At 38.8% G+C, this 21244-nt stretch overlaps 2 protein-coding genes across 4 annotated transcripts in view; one reads left to right on the forward strand and one right to left on the reverse strand.

Moving 5' to 3' along the window:
• Positions 1-3608, forward strand: part of LOC139151842 (centrosomal protein 20-like) — a 9351-nt gene extending 5743 nt beyond the window's left edge. Inside the window, exons 4-5 of the mRNA XM_070724856.1 lie at positions 175-305; positions 837-3608. Of these exons, the coding sequence (XP_070580957.1) occupies positions 175-305; positions 837-904 (199 nt within the window). The 3' untranslated portion in view covers positions 905-3608. The remainder of the gene's footprint in view (positions 1-174; positions 306-836) is intronic.
• A 1522-nt stretch (positions 3609-5130) lies between these two features.
• The window catches only part of LOC139151843 (speract receptor-like), a 73480-nt gene continuing 57366 nt past the window's right edge, over positions 5131-21244 (reverse strand). For all 3 annotated transcript variants that reach the window (XM_070724858.1, XM_070724857.1, XM_070724859.1), the window contains exons 6-19: positions 19924-20096; positions 18473-18657; positions 17446-17554; positions 17051-17209; positions 15958-16062; positions 15604-15675; positions 14341-14512; positions 13621-13770; positions 13045-13234; positions 12294-12434; positions 11457-11580; positions 10730-10973; positions 9703-9801; positions 5131-9010 (exon numbers count right to left, since the gene is read on the reverse strand). In XM_070724858.1, the coding sequence (XP_070580959.1) occupies positions 8139-9010; positions 9703-9801; positions 10730-10973; positions 11457-11580; positions 12294-12434; positions 13045-13234; positions 13621-13770; positions 14341-14512; positions 15604-15675; positions 15958-16062; positions 17051-17209; positions 17446-17554; positions 18473-18657; positions 19924-20096 (2795 nt within the window). In that variant the 3' untranslated portion in view covers positions 5131-8138. The remainder of the gene's footprint in view (positions 9011-9702; positions 9802-10729; positions 10974-11456; positions 11581-12293; positions 12435-13044; positions 13235-13620; positions 13771-14340; positions 14513-15603; positions 15676-15957; positions 16063-17050; positions 17210-17445; positions 17555-18472; positions 18658-19923; positions 20097-21244) is intronic.

The raw sequence follows: 21244 nt of genomic DNA on the forward strand, positions 1-21244 counted from the left end.
CATTTTTCTCTCAAGAGAAGTTCAACACTGCTGAAGAAAACAATGAAATTATTCCAGATGTGGGGGTGACGTATAAAGCTATTTATCACAGGGTGTACAATACATGACATGATCCAATTAAAACAAAAATACTGCACACAGTCAGATGACATGATTTTGTTTGTTTTTTCATAGACCTCTTCTATATGGTATTGTGGCTCATTTTCTCAGTCGAAGTAAACAAGATGTGACGGTAAGGGGAGCAGCTCGTCAACCTACAGCCAGTAGATTGAGAAGCACCAGAATGGCTGCGGAGAGAGATCTAGGTACGTACTTTGGGTGACAGACTGACACAGTTATCAAGCAGATTTCTGTTTACCCACTTAACCAAAACCACTGAGAGGCAAGACATTTTGCATGAGTTAGTGCAGTAGGACTAGGAAGCCTCTATATGACATGAAAATCATGTAGAGTAGATTACAAGAAACTTCTACAATTAAGTAAATCTACCCCAATAGCAAAGACGTCTTTAATGTTAGAAAAAGCACTGGCAAATCTCTGGTCTTGTCTTTGTATTCGTAACATCGCTACTCTGATGGAAAAATGTTGATTTATGTCAAAGTCTTTTGACTGTTGGCAAAGATTAGAATGTTGTCGGTTCATACATGATGTATTTACCACCTTCAAGACTAAAATCCTGGTTTGTTGAGCTGGGTGCACACATGTACATTTGTAAATGTCAAGAGATTTAACCATTCCAATGACCCTGTCAGGGTAAGGGGCTTCATGAGGTCCTGTCTGCTTCATTTTTTAACTTATTTGCCATTAGAATTATGAATTTTTCATCTCCCTCCCAGATCTTCCAAGCACAACACACGGAGTTGAAGGACAACCCCTGGAGATGAAAGGTACCGGCACAAGATAGAACAAAGAAACCTGTTGTGAGAAAACTGTCCAGAGATTTTTACTATTTATCAGTTTTTGTCAAGTGATCTTGTCTAATTTTTCTGTCTTCCAAATCATTGTTTATTTTTATCTGTTTGATTTCAATTCCACTCATCAAAACTTCTTTTGCATTCAGATCACTTTTGCTTCTCATCCATTGAAGGGACTGTCCAAATTGCTATCATTTAACATTAATTTGGTTATTTTTCATTCATGCAAGAATTTATTTTTGTTTTTCTGCTCACTGAAATATAATAAATTATTGATCATTAGTGATCCCCTCACACCTTGCGTATATCCATGTCATGTAAATATGCTGATGACATAATTTCTGTTGTGTACAATAAATTTATGTCATCAAAGCATCTATTGTTATTTCTACAAACAGGGAGGAAATAGAGATCTTATTATGGACAATTGAATATATTTGAGTGAGCAGAAAAACATGAACAGTTGCTCAAATGAAACAAAAACAATCAAAGTAATTTGAAAAGATAGCGATCTAGTCCCTTGAATAACCCATGTAAGGTTTTGAGTCAAATGTCATAAATTCCTTTCCATTAGTTTTTGTCTTACTGATATTTAATGGCATGAACATTGACACTAGCTGGACCAGCTCTGTCTTATTGTAAATTCTTGTTAGCCATACCTCGATTCCTACTCCAGGATGTTGATGCCATATGTGCCAAACCAAAATCACAGTCTTGCTCATTAAGCCCATTCTCTCGCAGGCCACAGCTTTATTTGTGCCTCACAGTGCTGCACAAAATTCAAGCTATGGCTGATTATGCCCCAGACTCTCTCACAGCCCCTTGTTCACTACGCAGCTCTATCTTCAACCATGTGGTCATGCGCCCTCAACGATCTTTCCAACACACACAAGGCTCACTAAGTCAGCCAGGTTAACACATAGCAAAACTTGGTGAGTCCTACAGTAATTACCTCAATTACCAAAAATCACTGAATGCTCTAAAATTTACTTGGAATGGGTGGAAGTTTATCAGAAATTACCATAATTGTGGGTGATTTCCAGTCGAATTGAGACTTGCAGCCACTGTGAAAACATATAAGCTTTACATAAATTGCGGCACATGTGTGTTACAATACTTTTTGAATGTGCACTTGATCTGATACCGTTCTTCTGACCAGTAAGTGTGAATGTACACTTGATATGCAATGTGTGTTAGGGGCTTTTTGAAGAAATAGTTTTTGGGACAACTACTGACTTAGGACAAGCTTGAATTCACTGATAATTGTTGCAATTTTAGATGAACTCAGTAACTTCAAGTATATTTTAAAACATTCAGTCGTCCAAACAGCAAATTGTAATACTTTCCTTGGTGTGGTCTAGTCCTCTCAATTTGTGTTGAAATAGGAGGTAGTGAACCAAACAAAACTGGTGTTGCCTAAGTAACCTATACAGCAAAATAAACAAATGAAAGCTGGCATCCACCATGCTTGCAATATGATCTCCATTTGCATTTATTACCCTGCAAGGGTCGACTTTGTATCAGCTGCTTATCAATCAATGCTTTCCTGGTGATCACAGTCACCAGTAGAGTGTGCGATGTAATGTAATATCCATTGAGTCAAGAAAAGATATATGAATCTGGTACATCCATCACATCACCGTCAGTAGTTCTGTGTGTTGCTTCTTTGCTAGGTGACTGGCAGCCAAATGTTGTGAGTTCGAACCTGATTGAAATTCCGTATCTATATATTTTCCAAAAAACAAGAGTACATCTGATTGGCCAACATCTTTAAATTTAGCAGTATTCTGACTGGATTCGCAATGCACGTGAATTTATGTTGCTATGGTTACAGTCTTTCTATCTTCCATGAATCTAATCACAGTCCTTCAACGACTGTGATCTACTCCTGACAGTGTTCATGTCTGCTCCATGCTACACAAGCATCCTGTACTACTGTAAGTATTTGCGCCCTCTGTAAAGACAGGGTGTATTGCCTTTGTTTTATGCAGAATGCACTTTTCTAGACACACAAGAATCTCAGTATCTTTCAAATTTCTCTGGTCTGTAATGTTTGTGAACTCATTTACCAATACTGGTATATCCAAGGTAATTTGACCCTTCAGTCCAGTGTTTATTGGGTGATCCTGATGTTTATCCTTGGCAATGACAGTGAGTAATTTCCCTGGTCCAATATGACCAAAAACTTTGTAATGTGTGAATTACTGTACAACTGCACTAGCTGTAACTTTTGATGATTTGCCAGTATTTTTATCGTTTGCGAATTAAGTGTTTTGTTGCACTTCCAATTCCATGTCAAAATGCCTTGATTTTGACTTATTAACTCATCCTTTATATATATGTGAAATGTCCAGTGTCTTTTACTGCCTACTGAAGTCAGTTCGGACTCGAAAATATTTGTCAACTGTAACATTACATCTTATTCACAATACACTGAGCTGACAGGGCTAAAACTTTGCGTTTCAACATATATGAGGGAGAGAAATGCAAAGATTATTTTTCTTTGTTTTCTGGAACTAAAATTATAAAAATATCAAAGTTACAGCTGCAATTCTTATGATATTGGCAGAATCCTTTTGTACTGTAATTGTATAATCACTAAAAATCTCTTTTTGAAATATCATTAAGAGACAAAGCTTTCTTAAAGAATCTACTTTTGTAAATTATTGAAATAAAGAATTTTTCTCTCTTTTATGTTCGATTTGTCTTTGTGTCGTGAATTTCTCGGGAGTCACGTCTATGTTCCCACACAACAGAACACCTTTCCAGCTCGCTCAAGCTCAGCGCCCTCAACGTTCAAACCGCCTAAAATTACGCCCCTCAATGCACCTTGGAAGTTCAGTTTTGCTGTCATTGATTGTCGAACTTTATTATACTTCCTCTATCACGCGCACAAGGCCTGCGGGGACTGTAGTCGCGTATAGAACATGTACAAGAAGAGGGCAGAAATTTTTTGACTTTCTTTTTCATTCGAAGAGCAAAGTGTGTTTTACAATTTTTTAATGGAAGTACTAGTATCCCGGTGTAAAGCACAATCCAATATGGAGTGATGTGACTGTGTCTAAAGCAATCGAGATATTGAATAATGGGGATAATATACAAATAAAGATTATACGACGCCAAAGTTCCGTGGACAATTACAACACGCAAAACGCGCATGACAACGAAACTCGACCCATCACCCTCAACGAAAGTTTGGAAGTACTGTGAGTGTTACGCAAGGACCTGGTATTCACAGTCTTATTTAAATCGTGTTTCTCTGCTTTCTTTCTCTGTCTTTATACTGGTCCATTGTATCGTTTGCAGACGACGCTGCCGTACCCTTTACGGATTCTGCAATATTCGCACGCGTAGACAGCGCTTTCAAACTACTTAGGGGAGAACCATTTGATTTCGGGGAGGGGGGCTGGCGGATTTTTGAGGGAAAAAATTGTCGGCAGGTGAATAAGAAGAAACAAATCATCCAGTAATATCTTGTGAAAAAAAATTGATCACAGCAGACCAAAGGTAAAAATATTCACTAAATTTGGAAAATCTGACTGTCTCATTCTCTATTTCTTTAGAGGTGCGGCGCTCACATTTTCAAAATACATGAGGAAGTCCAATGTCTTCAATCATTGTTGACTATTGTTACTCAAACACTCATCATGGAAAAAATATAATAAAATATCAGTGTCTAATATCATTTTCAAACAGTCTTACATAGTACAAAGCAAATTGAAACACCTCAGATTGCACCATTGTACTCATTAATTTACAAGTTACAATTTCTTTGGATGTGTAAGCCGACTTTGAAAGTAATAGAAAGTGTTAAAATGTACATGTAGCATAAATTAAGCGTTCGTGACACATTACATGGGGTTTCTCGAGTTGAAGCCCCTAGTTTTACTGCTATTTTGTGTTGCTGAACCGGGGCTTATACTCGGACGAGTACAGTATCCGTAAACTGAAATATTCATGGACTACCAGCCACTGTCACTGGGCTACCAACTTCAGAAAATGGTAGCCCAAGCGGACTACCAGGGTAAAAAGTTAATTTCGAGCCCTGTGAACTGTGTATGCCGTCTAGCCAAGTGTCCATTTGGCACAGGTCACGTGACAGGAAGAAGTCAATGTCAGTCAGTATTGCCAGTACAGGCTGCAAAGAGCACGGACGCATACATTCAGTGCAATACGACCACAGATGCATCAGCAATAACCAGATAACGCTGTGCTGTATGTTCAACCAAATATGTTTATTACCAAAATGATTTAACCCAAATATTACGACTGTTTCTCAATTTAATTGCTGTCATTGGTAACGGACTACTTCCGTTGTATACATTACGATCAGTCGACTGCATCCAAACACCTTGAATCAAATTATTGGGTCGAAAATACTTTGTTCAGTAATTCATCATTAGGATTCGTAAATTGATCAATTGATGTTTATGTACAAATATACTGAAATGCAAAGACTGCGTGTTAACACAGTAAAGTCAAAAGTTATCTGTTATGTACTTAAATATAATACACTTCAAGAGTTCAGAGTTAATTATAGTTATACAAAAATATCAGTTTTCATTTATATCATACATGTCTTGTTTATCGATTAATAAAGACATTCTTTATTAATACGTCATACGTACTTCGTATAAATAAGCAAAGGTTTGGTTATTAAACCAAACCGAGTATGATTCTGTGGAAGAAACGTCATTAAGTTATAGCTGCGCATGCGTCAGTCCAGTATCCTTTCAGACTCACATAATGCTTCTACAAATACACATTTTAAAACACATATTAGTAATGATTAGGGTAAAAATCCTGATTTCCTTTTCTGTTTGGAAGAGATTTGTTGAGTCTGTGCTATGTTAAACGTTTTCTCTGAGATTCATGGATCAAACATTCAATGTTGACCCCACATACAAACAGCCAATCGGCTCTTTGCTAAGGAAAGTATAGATGCACCTGTTCTCGGGAAAGAAAAGTGCCACATGGACACGTGAGGGCGCTGAGCGATGTAATGTGAAAGAGTTTCCAGCAAGATTGATGGCTTGTTCCTAACATTGTTGTCATGGCGGACATCGGCTGTCTGACGATCGCTGTAGCAACTGATACTTGAAGTCACGGTGAAATCAGTGACGGTACTGAAGTTGGGTATGTTGTGATCGTCGGAAATGGAACATCGAGTTTCTCAAAACGTTATTAGAACAGATTTGACCAGCCAGATTGCTGTCGTAATATCCGAGAGGAGAAAGTCGTCTTTAGCTACAGTATTCATCTGCTTGCTACGTTTGACTTCTACGTTTGTCATAGCAAATCATATTTTTTACATATTTACATATGATTCAAATCTAAAAGTGAACAAAATCGGTCAACACCAGTACTCTGTGGCTTAGGTTTCAGGGGAAATCACAAAGTACCTAAACAGAAAACTAAGCCACTCAAAATGTGCAAATTGAAACGTTTCAAAACAGAACCTGGCAAGTTCAGGCGAATGCACATATTTTCCTACTCCGGTCTGTCGAGCTTTGTACTCGAACAACCTAACAACACACATATGGCCAAGCATTGGCAATACTGAAATCTACCAAGGTCAAATTTGCCACTTCATTTAGTGTTACGGGGTTCCCTTCTTTGGCATGTTTGGGCGGTGACCATACATGATGAGGATGAAATTTAAAACGACTGGGGAGAAAAAACCTGGAGTAAAGCCAACCGAAATAAAAGCAGATAATGTTATATTTAAAGGTGCAATAGCTGTTATTTTGGTAATATTTCAGCCATTTTCTGTAAAAGAGGTACTTTTCTTAGTTTTCTACGGAAAGTGTTTTGACATGCAAATTCGAATCCTTGCCGACACAATTCATCATGTGTTATAGTTGACAAATGAATTCTAGTCTTGACTGGAATTCAAAGTTACCACATACATACAGGTTGCATTGTCAAGTTCAACAGTGGGTTGTTTCGACATAGTTTTTGTAATAGCAATATACGTTACATTATATACAGAACTAATAAACTGCAAAATAACATAAAAGTTCCAGTTAAGGTGGCGTCGTACTTAACCAACACACTTGTTTTTCAAAGCAGTATTTGTTATCAAGGATGACATGAAAACCTCCTAATACTATACATTTTCAAAAAGCAGGGAATCTTAAGTTTAGTGTGGTAGCAGTAGTTTACTCGAAGGATGAGCGGGTACATATTTGGTAGAAACCTCAATTTGGGTTTTAATGATAAAAATTAATTTGATGCAAAAACTTGATACTTTATGAAATTGAATATGTCATTTGAAATTAGAGTATATAAAACATGAGAAAAAAAACAAGCCAGGAAATCGGGTTATTTGCATAAATTTACCACTGCCATATGCTAAAAGGTGAACACAAACAACATTTCAATCTTGGGTTAACGAATTCATGAAAAGTTAATGAATATTTACAAAAAAGTAATTTTGATACACTGTGTTATGTGCAACGCCACCTTAATGGAACAGTTTTATTTATTAATGGAATGTATATTTCCATCCATAGCAGTAATTTCTTCCATCTAATCAGAACATTTATCTACTCTCTCTAATATGAAATGTATTTGCACAGGTGCGAAGTCCGAAATAACGTAGTATACAGGTATTGATAATAATAATAATAATTTATGGTTCAAACAAACACAATTTGAAAGGGTATATAGGAAGATACACAAATGATATTTACAAACTTTAAAAAAACAACTACATGAATTCTATTCGCTTCTTTAAAAAAACACAATTTGAGTCCTGATGAAGTATGAAATATTCATAATCCAGTAAACAGTGGGGATTCACTTCAGACAAAACTAAAGATACCGCTCTACACACCCGTGTTTTTTGAAAAAAAAACTCGATCCTTCTACATAGTATTGTCAGTTTCACCTATTTTGTGGGTGGCTTTGTACTCAACAGATGGACGGAGGAACAGAAAATTGATAACATATTCCGAAAAGTGACGTTATGTGTATACAGCTATTATGCACCACACTGGCTGTATTGGGGTGAAAGCTGAGGAACAAAATATTTCTCACAGAATATTAACGAAGCCTTACATACGAAAGATAAACCTTCGCCACAGGGAGTGTTACTAGTATCTGTTCGATATTTATCTGTATGTAAACAAAATTGTCAGAAAATGAGTGAGTCTGAAAATGGACGACGGAAGACTTCAAGATGAGATACTGTTCATGCTGGTTGCCTTGGTAACGGTGGTACTATGACATTGGCACTTCGTGGTTCGAGCCTTCTCTGGAATTTCCAACTCCAGAATCAGTTAAACTGTCTTTCTGTTTCGTTCTGTCTGTGTCTGTGTCGTTCACTTCCGCCGGCTGTGAGATCGTTGCCCCTGGCGCGATCACGTCGATGAGGGGAATCTGCTCGCTTGCCTCGGATGACCTTTGAACTTTGCCGTTGCTTTCACCTGGCAACAGAGCGCTCCTGCTGTCAGTACTGATGCGCCTCTCGTCTCCCACAATTTCCAGGACGTCATCATCTTTCTTAGCTTTATCATCTTTCTTTTTCTTTTTTTTCTTCTTTTTCTTCTTTTTCTTCGATTTGAGATCGGTTTCGTCTACTTCGGCGTCCTCTTGTTTTTCAGTCGCCACGGGTGTGTTCGGCGGCGCTGTAGAAGACGGTGCGCTGTCCGGTCTCTCAATCATCGGTTCTTCGATCGGCGGCAACGTTTGTGTCCTGCTAGACACAGGGGCCCAAGCCGCTTGCTTCTCCTGTTGCTGCCGTGTTTCGTCCACCGTTGTCACCACATCGCTGGGAGATGACACCACCTCTACCGGTGGCTGAGTCAGCTGTTCCGTTGTCTCGGTCTGCTGTTCGTCAACTTTGTCCGCCCCGCCTTCAAGATCCTCAACCATGGTACCGTCATCACCGGCGTCTTCTCTGATTGGTTCGATCACAAACTCATCCGGCGAAAGCTTGGATTCTCTCCTGTACGATGGGTTTTGCCCTTCCAGCCAGTAAGTCAAAATTTCTCCCTTCCCTTTCATGGCCACCAATCCTCGTTCTTTCAGCTGATAACCACCGAGTCGAAGAAGTACATCCCGGCATTGTGGACTGCAATGAATCTTCAATGCTGCAGCACAAAGGCAAAATAGGAATATGTTGATAATTTCGAAGCTTTAGAATATCTTATGATTTTATGAATCACACTGGTAATAAGAAAAAACACTTATTCCGAATCATTCGAAATTGTGGATAATATGTTCAACGGAGGCAGCAACGTACTGGCAGCAAGATTGGGATATTCCAACAGCCGTTATTGTAAAACAGAGACTCTGTGTATCTAGTCAAAACTCAAAAGTTGTGACCTGTTTTTTTTTGTTAATATCTCAATGTTACAGAAGATTTGTCGTTACAGAAGATTTGCAAAATAAATTTAGAGAAATGCCAGCGTTACGCGCTCAAGGCCAGCCCCGACCATTTGGTCCAAAAAAGGACCAAGTTCTTGCCCACGACTCTCCCCGAGCAGCCAACGGGGGCCCAACACGCCTCTGCCACCGAGCAAGTGCGTTACCCGTACTGCCCTGCAAGGCAGACCTCCCTCTTATATATAGTCTCGGCGTGAACCTGCATGGAGGGCGAAATACCTCACCACCCTTATATTTACTTGCGACATGAACACTTGGCAAAATCATACTCAGTCGATTTAAGGATGCAAAAATTGCGTGAAAAGGCGCGTCACCTCCCAATCAAAAGTTAATCGATTGCAAATAACCAACATGCCAAACATCTCGAAAACGAGACACGACTGGAAACCCAACTTACGTTCTCCATTGGATTCCATCCTGGAAGCAGTGTTGACTGTGTCACCAAAGAGACAATATCTCGGCATTGTCAGTCCTACCACACCAGCGCACACAGAACCTACGCATTGAAACAGCGATAAATATCAGATTCCAAGTTGTATCTTTTGGTTAATCAATCAATCAATCAATCAATCAATCAATCAATCAATCAATCAATCAATCAATCAATCAATCAATCAATCAATCAATCAATCAATCAATCAATCAATCGATCGAATATTAGGCCTACATCTTGAACACATGGTCAGAAACCTACCTACATGTATCTATCTACTTACGCCTACCAGGCCATCAATTTGTCTCATTTTCGTCTATACCTGTTTGCCTGTCTGTGTCGTCTGTATGTCTATCTTTCTAAAAATCTGCCTGTTTATGTCTACATGTCGCCATTACTGTATGCATCCCGTGCATGTATACTATGTGATGTTAAGAATTGTATCATACTGCGATCTGATTGGTCGAGGCGTGAAAATAACTCTGCTATATTCGCAATTTTGTACTGTTGGAATACTCATGAGCTCTCAGCTAGGGGAAATCTCGATTTTTAAAATTATATCACTCCATCTATCCACAATCGCTATTGTTCGTGTATATGTGTCGTGACCTGGTCAGAATCTCGTGCAACCGTCGCTGGATGTGGTTTATAAACTAATGATATGATTTGCTATGTATGATCCTCTTTTGTCTCTCAAATTCAAATCGTTCACTTTGCTCTGAAATCGTAGGAAAAACAACAAGACATTGGTGTAGGTGACTTTGAAAACTTGCACGCCCGAGCAAAATATTACGCGCCCTCCCAAATACGCTTTGTGTATACCTAGTGCCTGTTATGTTGGCGATCAAAAATAAAGAAAAATGCTTCCTCCAATCCATTCGTCACATTACTGTCAAGTGTTACCTGCCTAGACAAAAGTTTACCTGCCCCAGGCAGATAATTCCCACTATGCTATGTACATAATCATTGACAAGATTAAAAAAAATATTACCTGAGTGTATTCCGATGCGAAGTTTCAGTTTGTAATCCGGTTTGTGTCTGACCGTGAACTTGTTGATTCCGTCGAGAATGTGCAGAGAGGCCGAGGCGATCTCTCCAGCGTGTTTGTCGCCGTTCCGGACGGGAAGGCCGGACACCAACATGTAGGCGTCGCCGATGGTCTCCACCTTGTAGGCGTCGTAGTTCTTGATTATTGCATCGAAGAGCGTGTACAGATCATTCAAAAGGTCAATAACCTGGAGAGAAATATAGGGAGGCAAGGGAGTCCTATTTTTAGAGGGTGATTGAAAATAAACCACAAGTACCTCAGACGTACCTGTAGAAATAAGTGACCATAATTATGCAACTTGCGATATTTGTCAAAATTTCTATACGGCGTGGGATATAAGTTTTTCTATCTCCTGAATATATATGAAAAATTCTGTACTCGTGCTGTGAACGGTTTTACAAGAGTGAAAAAATTCTTCCAGATATATTTTAACAGCACAGCGACAAGTATCGCATGCTTACGAACGTGGAATCTTCAGTTTGTTGGTAATCTCTTTAAGGTTGTACAAGAAATGATTCTTTGAAATCATTGACGTTATTAAAAGTTTCAGGTACACGTTTCCTTTCATCACATGAATAATTTGTTACTGCTTTTTCTTCTATCGAAAATTATTGAGTTCTGGAGTTTCTTGCACAGGAAACGTTGACGACGTTTCTAGTGACTTTTATACCTGCCAAGGGGTACTCTCCGATGAAAGCTTGGTAAATCCTACGATGTCGCTGAAGTAAATGGTGACGCCCTCGAACTCCTCGGCTTCTACCTTATTGCCTCGCTTCAACTGATTAGCAACACTCCTATAGATTGAAATAGCGGAGAAGGGACGAATTAAAAATGAGACAAACTCAATAATGGTCCCATACTTGTCCAAAGCTTTAATGTTTTCACAAAAGACTTAGGATTTGATCTAACTCTGGTATATACGTATACCATAATTTACATCTCGATTCGGTTCATACAAGCATCGTTATCAATAGACGATTTTCCGCTGATTGCGAGATCTCGCGAGACTTTAATACATGCCCGTAGAAACAGGTTTCCAGCTTAGTAATACAAGTCAAACTTTGTATGGAACTAGAAAAAGTGCAGAACAGAGCAAAGGTTGCAACTTCATATATTTTATGCAGTGTTTAACGTAATTAGCGACTTGTCCTGTTTTACGCAGTTTGTCCTGTGTTGCGAGAACGCGTCCACTGCGAACCACATATTCTCGCGATATCTCGGAATGTCACGCGCGGTTCGGAACATGGTCTATTGCTTACTCAACGCCGAATTTAATATTTTCGAGAACAGCACATAGGCAAAGTTGGATAGCAATACGGCAGGAAGTGCCACTTTTCAGCCTTTTTTCACATACAGTCATCCTCAGCAGATAGGAACATATACTGTACTGTTGTCGCAATTTGGCAAGGAAAGTGTTGACGCCTTTGGTCGACGTACTTATCTTATTTCAACGTTTCTCTGTAAAAATTAGAACAACTTGAGACGTCATCTGTTAATGTAAACTCACTTTGGTAACATACTGTGTAACAGCAAGTCCGTTTTCTTCTTTTCTTCAACCAGCAATTTTGTTCTGTCTTCGACGATCGACTCCAAGTTGTTGGCATATTTTTCCATGATCTGGATCATGTTGTCGAATATGTTCGATTTTCTGGAGGAAAAAAGATTGAGAGATTGGTTTAACCGTCACAAAAACTCATGGTCCAAATGTCTGTGTCTTGAATGGGTATGGCTTGTAAAGTTTGTGAGTTGTGTATGCTGTGAATGGTAGAGTGTATGTGTTACCAAGTTGTATACCAGGTGCGGGAAACGGGTATTTGGTAATCTCTGTGCTTTGGCAAGGTCCGCGTTTCGGCGGAAGATCAAGAGTCAGAAATCCCAATGTAAATGAGAAAGGAAACGCAATCTCGGAAAGACCTTGGGCTCGGAATGATGCATGTATGTCGATAATGTATTTCTTTTACTGGGACATTAAAGAAACCAACCGTGATTTCTTCCTCTGGTAAGATGAATGGTTAGTCTTTTGGTCAGCTATATCTCTGAACGAATTGATTACTGAACTCGGTTATAAGGAATAACAAAGCTTTAACATCAGATAAACTGTCAACAAGCACAAATGCGAGAACAAGGGATTGAGGACTGCCGTTATAAATACATGTAGATAGGTAGGTCTCAACTTCAACGTTTTGACCGCGATTGGCTTCTATCGTCTAACGTGGATTATCGCTGTAACATCTATGATTAATAAATCCAACACTCACAATCCCTTCTGCAATGATTTCAGTCTGAGCCGAGCTTCCTTAATATCCGGCCTGGAATCGGGTTCTTCGGCCCAACATGCTGTCATAGTCTTAATCAAAGCATCGGCGACGTCGTTCTCCAACAGTGTCGAGGTGACCGGACGATAGGGGCGCTGCGGGTTACGCGGAAACTTCACGCGGTCGATTATTTCTGTTGAGAAATATTGAAAGACTCAATTTCATGCAATGACACCGAGAGAGGGGCAAGCTGCTACAAAGTTTATTATAAAAACTGTATAAATTAACTTGTTTCAGATAAAGGAGAGAGTTGAAACCCGTTCAATGATCAAAATAAAATTATTCATCCCATCTGCGGTGGGAGTTTTAGAATGGAGATGTGCATACAAATAGTAGGACATTATATTCAATTAGAATGAAACAAATTCGGGAGGACACTGAAAAGAATATGCTTGACATTAATGCATTCCTTTAACCAGGAGCAAAATATTTTGAATAAGTCTTAACGAGGTTGCCAACTTTTGACGTCATATATGGATAAGTTAAGCCTCCTTGGAGTAGCAAATGTAACTCTCTTACCTCGAGGTTCATGGATGCAGTTGCCGAATGGCCCTTGTCGCAATGCTATTTCATAGAGGATGATACCCAAGGAATAAATGTCGCCTTTCTGTGTGCCGCATGGGGGCGCTTTATCCATTCTGAGCAGTTCGGGTGCGGTCCATAGCTGACCTGTTACGGCAATAACATTCATTGGTAAAATATAAACAGCGAACATCACGATATTAAGGTCGGACAGACATTTAGAAAAGTTGACTCAGTATATAACTTGGAATGGAAATTTTCTTCAGTGCTTTTATCGGAAATAAGCCTCGCAGGCGCTGTAGATTGACAGCTTCAAAAAGTGTAGAAATAACGTAGCTTTGGCTATAGTATTGCGAAGCGCACAAGCCCGTATTCGTGAAATGTTCATGAATTCTCCGAGAACTTTACAGACAGATGACGGGATTTGGGGTTCTTATTGAAATGGATCGTGTGACTCTTTCAAGGATTAGGAAGGCTGTGTTTCTATCAGAATACCGTTACAGAAATGTGGCATCTTACGAGAACCTAATTGATAACTCTAATGCTCTCTCATGATCGTCTCATCCTCGGTTTACGGAGTAATGTATAGTTAGGCACACAATCTATAGCAGTAGGACGTCCGATGGCTTTGTCTGTGGAACTGGAACGGGGTAGTTTTGAACACAAACGGACAAGAAAAAGTATCAACCATGAATAAAAATACAAAAAGCTGCATACTTTGATATAGCGCATGCTCGCCGATGTCTTCACTGTACTTCTTGGCGCCCTCTTTGAACGCATGGAGTCCGTATCCGGTTATTTTCAGCACCCACCGACTGTCGATGACACAGTTTGACGACTTCAAGTTTCCGTGCGATTTTAGAGGACTGTTGTGTAGGTATATCATTCCCTGTTCGTAATAATTTACAATTAGGAATATGGACAAAACCTACGAGATGTCAAATTGTATGTTTACTCAAATACGACGTCCTGATGAAGATTAATATTTTGAACTGAGATCTTGTAACAAGTCAAACAAGCAATTTCAACAAGAGTGGAAATGAAAACTAAAATTGTAGGAAATATTTGAGCTCGAGGGTAGGTTGACAGGTAAAGTATTACATTTTACAACTATACAGACAGTACAATTGTGGATTCAGTTTCTCTTGACAGGCGCGTGAAAATAAAGGCACCTAGTTAACGCTATTGAACACGTACAAGTGTAATAGAATATCAAAACAAGGCAATTCAACTTATAGTTGGCGAGCAGTGTTCCCAACAAGACCATTCATCATGAGCTATTGCAACTGAGCGGCTCCGAAAATAAAAAAAAATATTCCAATATAAGAAAGTGTAAAGTTACTTCACTGATGTGATTCATCAATCTCAAAAATCTCACCAAACGGATTTATTTTAACCCTTCCACCACCATGGTTTGAACTAATCTCATTGTTTTTTATGACAACGTTGGACCTCTAGAGAGGGAAATGGAGTGAAAGGGTTAGAGGCGCAATATGTGTTTACGACGTTCATGACTCTGTATACGCAAAGTCGTTTTTCACAAAAAGTGAAATACGTCACCTGTTAAATTCGCCTCAAGGATCAACTTTCAAATTTTCCTGTGCGCTCCGCACACAAATATGGATATTTGAAAACTCTGTTGTTTTGTGTAAGAGAGAGAGAGAGAGACAGAGACAGAAAGACAGAGAGAGAGAGAGAGCGACAAAGAGAGACACAGAGAGACACAGAGAGAGACAGAGAGACAGAGACACAGAGAGACAGACAGAGAGACAGAGAGAGTGAGAGAGAGGAAGAGGAGAAAAAGAGACAGACAGGCACAGACATAGACAGACAGACAGACAGACAGACAGACAGACAGACAGAGACAGAGACAGAGACAGACAGAGAGTGAGAGAAAGGAAGAGAGAGAAAAAGTGACAGACAGGCACAGACATAGACAGACAGACAGACAGACAGACAGAGACAGACAGACAATCTTACCTTTAGCAGGTCACCGACGAGAGCAGCCTTGAACATATTATCAAGATTAATATCATCATTTTCTAGAATATCCTACATAGGTAAAATGACAAAGTTTAGTTCTAGTAATCCTTTAGATTTGGGCATTTTTGAAATTGTCGTCTATTAAATATCAGATGTATTCTACAGATCAGAGCTATGACTTGAAATTTCCTGAAAAAGTAGTGATATTTTAAAGGATTTCAAGCGCTATTTCACAATGACAGTAATGGTTCAAAACGTAACAACCCGAACACCTTCAAAGATTCAAATACCTCCTCAAGAAACTGTCACAGGAGTCGTCAAAACCTCTCTCCATCTCCAAGAAAATCTCACCTGAAGGCTGCCACGAGAACAGTATTCCGTGACGCTGCAGATGTTCGGAGCATCTACGCATGCTCCAACGAAAGGGTTGATATTGTCGTTCCTCATGTCCCTGAGCTGTTATAGACAGTGTGAAGAAAGTGTTATCAACATTTTAGGAAGAAGACTTTTTGTATCTGTCAAGGTTTTCCTGCTAATTTTAAAGCATTGACTTAGAATGCGCTGCTTTTCCTGACAGAGCTTACATTTCGGTTGGAATGAGCAACGCAGAGACATATGTGACTCATGAAAGCTATTGAGGAGAAACTTAAAACCTTTCGCTTTCGAAATAAAGGACAAAAATCAGTGGTCAAATACTATTACAGAAAAAAAATTACCAAACATTTACCGACTTTTGAAATTCAAAATGGCCGTCACCCCTGCGTAGCTCAATGGGGTAAAATAAAATTCTCGATTTTCACAAAATAAGCCGGTAAAAACGTGAACTTTTCCATAAAATTTATAATGAGCCCCTACAAGTGGTAGACCAATAGAATTTTGTAAAAGTCTGAGAGTCTGAAAATGTGTCCCCGAGGTGCATTCTACCTTAAAGGGGAAGTTCACAAAGGATGATTTTTACATATGTGCTAGCTTTGTGGTCACTTACCCCGGAAAAGCTATTTTCACCAATTATAACTCGCTCGATTTTTTACAAAAACCGATAAAAAGTTGCATTTTAGGGCTTCACCAACTCCATGTAATTTGAATCATGGGAAAAAGCGCCAAGCTTGGCGCTTGCATCGCCACCTTACAATCTAGCTGTTTGATCAAACACAGTACTTTAGACTCTAAAACAACTGATGCATATTTGAAAGCCGAGTGTCATATGCATGTAACTGCAACATTTCTTCACGTTGAAATTAGCCACCTCTACGTAATAATGCTAAAATATCAAAAACAATTTTTGGGTATCCGCAGTCCCTCGTGAGGGTGGGATATGTAAATAAAAGTTGACAAGACACATCTATGTAAGATATGGAACAAATAAGACGAGTTATATCTTATCTTTAAATGTTTAAATATGTTTTCAAATTTCATGATGCAATAATCGAAAATTGTTACCCACCATTTTGAATTCCTTTCTGACGGCGCGAGTGATATCCACGTTCTTCTTATTTATCTTCTGTATGGCTACAAGCTGGCCGCGATACGTTCCCACTGTAGTGAATATCTGTGCGGGCATCCTTGTTCCACTGCCAGCGGAGCCAAGTGAGGCCATACTCATCTGTGAACATTATAGTTGAGAAAATAAGCAACTGGCCGGTTTATTAAAAAGGGATTCAAAATGATAAAGACTGGTCGTTATGGCACGCTGTCCATCAGCTACCCTTAACATCATACCAGATGTAGACATACATTTGCAAACAGGTATAGGCAGACATGTAGACAAACATACGTATACAGACAGCCAGTCAGGCAGTAAAGACAGATTGAAGACATGTGACTATACATATCACTTACTCTGCTTCCAAGGCTGTACTGCGATGCGTTAATATTGGTGTTAAATTTGATTTCTTTGTAGTCGATTTTCCAGATGAGACTAGCCAACTCTTGTTCATATTTCCAGTTCCTGCAAGCAGACAATATGCCATTAAGTATTGACCAATCTTTTATTTTATACAAAAATATATACAGATATACAGAATCATGGATAACCATGCGTGTGAAGCCCTGATCGGCTCATTTGGTCTCGGACGTTGTACATCGATTTTAGATTATTTTTTCAAGCATTTCATGAGAGCAATGTTGCAAATTTAACTTCACAAAGTTACATACTTTATATATATATTATATATATATATTATAATATATATATATATCCATATCTATCAAAGGGAAAACTATTTATTATATAATTTAGAGAGCAGTACCCGCTCACTTTATACTCAGTTTAGATTTGGGATAATGCCACTTCGTGTAGAAAACGGCAGATATAGAGGAGAAATTGTACAAGATAGAAATTGTATTTATTGTAACGACAACGCCCTTGAGGATGAAATGCATTTTGTATAACATTGTTCTTTGTACACTGATTACCGGACAACTTTATTTGATGCTGTTTATAATATTTGTAGAAACTTTGTAGATTACTCAGATGTTCAGAAATTCGATTTTTTAATTAAAAACGCCAGTGGGCGTACAATCAAATTTATTTGTAAAGCTTATAAAAGACGACAATCGCTAACATATGTAACATGTTAATTTTCAGCCGTTTATCTTGGTTTTCAAATGACTTACCTGATTTGTACTGTGAAAATGTAACTGTTTGTATTTAGATTTTCTAGGAACAGCTTTCCTCACATGTATTTAACTTTATTTTAAAGTGACTAATAAGCCCGTGGTGGCTTGGTGTTTATCACTAGTCACAATAATAAATCACTACTACTATATACTACTATCCAATACATACATATACATACATACATACATACATACATACATACATACATACATACATACATACATACATACATACATACATACATACCGATAGACAACTGTGACTACAATTATTACAACAAGCAGGAGGAATCCAAGGACACTTCCAGTTATCTCCTTCGTGTAGTTTACTGGTTTCGGGCACAAGTCGTCATAGAAACCGCAGTCTGGTATTGCTATTGGTGGAAATCCACTCGGCCAGTGAATAGACATATTGTCTATAGGCACATATTCCTGTAGAAAAACGAGATTTTAGAATATGTTCGCACGGAAGAAACTACATAGCAGACGTGTGAGGCAGAGGCAGCTACCCAATAATATTCGCAAAGTGATAATGTAGTCTATTATATCATACCAGTATATTGATGGCGCAAATGCAGCGATCTGATTGATCAAGACGTGAAGAGAACCGTGGTATATTCGCGATATACCACGGTTGCACAACGGCAAACTCTCGGCACGTGCGAAAATCGTTTTTGACGTTTCGTCCCAGAATTCCCATATTACTGTTATGATATATTAGCAATAAAGCACACCCAGCGACAGTATACCACTCGATTTCGACCAGTCCACTTCATATGTGCACTCGTTATCGCTCGTGAACTGGTCAAAATCTGGTGATATACCATCGCTGGGAGTGCTTTATTGCTTAAGTATAATATGGAACATATTTAGAAGGGATTAAATAGATGTGGATTGAATATTGCTGAAATATCTAAATAAGTATTGCAAATTTTAGCAACATTTTGTTTAATTTTGTGAGCAGATTATTGCGAACGTATTTTCTTTTATCAATGCATATTACATATTCCTTTTTCTTCGAACCATTGTAAACACATTCGCCTAGCACCTAACCTATTCCAAATGTAAGAAGCAATACACACAAAGCAAGCTTATTTGATACCGAAGTGGCGATATTGGTCCCATGACTAAAATATCTCTTATTGTACACATTTACCAAAATCACTTACAAGGAATCGTGTTCAAACCATAGCATTGCAGGTCTTCTGAAACTACAGCAATTGTCAAAAAATATCAAATTTTGGGCATGGATTTGTTTCAAAATCACTAACAGAAAAGATTTTGCGTCGCTCATCGTATCTTGCAAAAAACATGACGTGAATGTAAAGGAGGCTAATTACGAATAAGGTAGTATGCGCCTCTGAAGTGAAAGATTTGAACTTTTGTTCAGACTTTCCTAAATGAAATTTCCAACCATTCTCTTTCTAAATCGATAATAAAAATTTGGGTTACCGTGCAAAGTTTGGTACTAGTGAAATAAATTACCTAACATTTACCGACATTTCAAATTCAAATAGGCTGCCATCCCAAATTGACTGTCATGTATGAGGTAAAATTAAATTTTCTATTTTTGAAAATTTTATGTCTCTCAAAGAGCTTTAAAATGAGCCCCCACAAGTGGTAGATTAGAAAAGGAATTGTAAAAATTTGAAAGTCCGAATGTCTGTCCCAGAGGCGCATTTTGCCATAATCACTTACCACTTCAACTACAGAGGCATTGTTGTACATGTTCATACGCCGGTATAAATCGAAATTTGCCACGGGGGCCATGTCGTAGCCAGGGCTGTAGTTGGCCGGTTGGAGAGACAGAAGTGTTAAATTCGCCCCTACGTCACCATTCTCGTCCATATACTGTTCGATACCAGTTGCACCTGTCATGAGACAAGGAAAATGGCCATAGTCATTTTGTGCTACCGTCACAGGGCCTGGCTCACTTTGGGGAAGACCTACCGCAAAGGGTTACGGCCCAGTACGAAATCGAAGTACATCGTCCGACCCGGAAAAGCAGTAAAACATGACAAAAACACTATTGCAATGTGAGGTCGTGAGGAGGTTTAATTTTATTAGGTATTTGAAATGGAGGACATCTGGACGTTTGCTTAAAGTTCTCAATGAATGGTTACAAATTCTGTTAAGCAATTATACATCAGTATACCAGAACGCCAAATGGTTTATTTTAAGTTCTTACTTGCGTCCTTAGCTACAGTAGCTTGCCAACCGTAAATTTTCCCAGCCTACACTACTTGTAACGTGTTTTCGAGTAGAAAAAACACGGGAATGAGGCTACAGCAATGATAAATTAAATATACTACTGAATAGGTACGAAAGCAGACTTAGTCCAGGTTTAGCTATGCGAGACCCTACAGTACATGTATGCTCATACTAAGATGGCAGAAGAGCAAGATCTGTAAAAAGAACGAAGCGGATTTGAAAGGCCAAATATCAAACAAACCTGGCAGAAAAAAACTTGTGTAGGGCCTGTCGAAACGTGTATTAAGTCTATAATTTTGAACAAACTAAAAGCCATGCAATTATTTATCTTGATCAAAACACCCAATGTATAGAGATGGGTCGGTCTTTTACGCTATCGTGTTACGATCTACTTTTTCTGCTGTCCGCTCCTCTCACTACAAGGGGAGGGGAGGACCGCAGGAAAAAAGGACCGTATCACGTAACACGAGAGCGAAAAAGAGCGACCCATACATTGGATTTTAATCAGACTGCTTATTTCCTGTCAATTGTTCAGAACGAGTTTGTGCACACATTTATAAAAATGCAAGCAGTTGTTGTAAGGTTTATGACCACTTTATCCGGAGAGCAAACCGGTGAGCTAGTAAACCATAGACTTGCAAAGGTGCTTAGGCCGAACAAAAAAAATGTGCTGTTCCGATAACCCGACCTACCCTATTTTTTACCTGCCGACCCTAAACTTTTTAGAGCTACGTAAACACATAGGTATAAAAAAAGAAAAGAAAAGTAAAATCATGAGTATCGTTACTTGGCATTTGATTGTTACTTT

Source organism: Ptychodera flava, chromosome 15 (assembly GCF_041260155.1).
Source record: "Ptychodera flava strain L36383 chromosome 15, AS_Pfla_20210202, whole genome shotgun sequence".
Lineage (NCBI taxonomy): Eukaryota > Metazoa > Hemichordata > Enteropneusta > Ptychoderidae > Ptychodera > Ptychodera flava.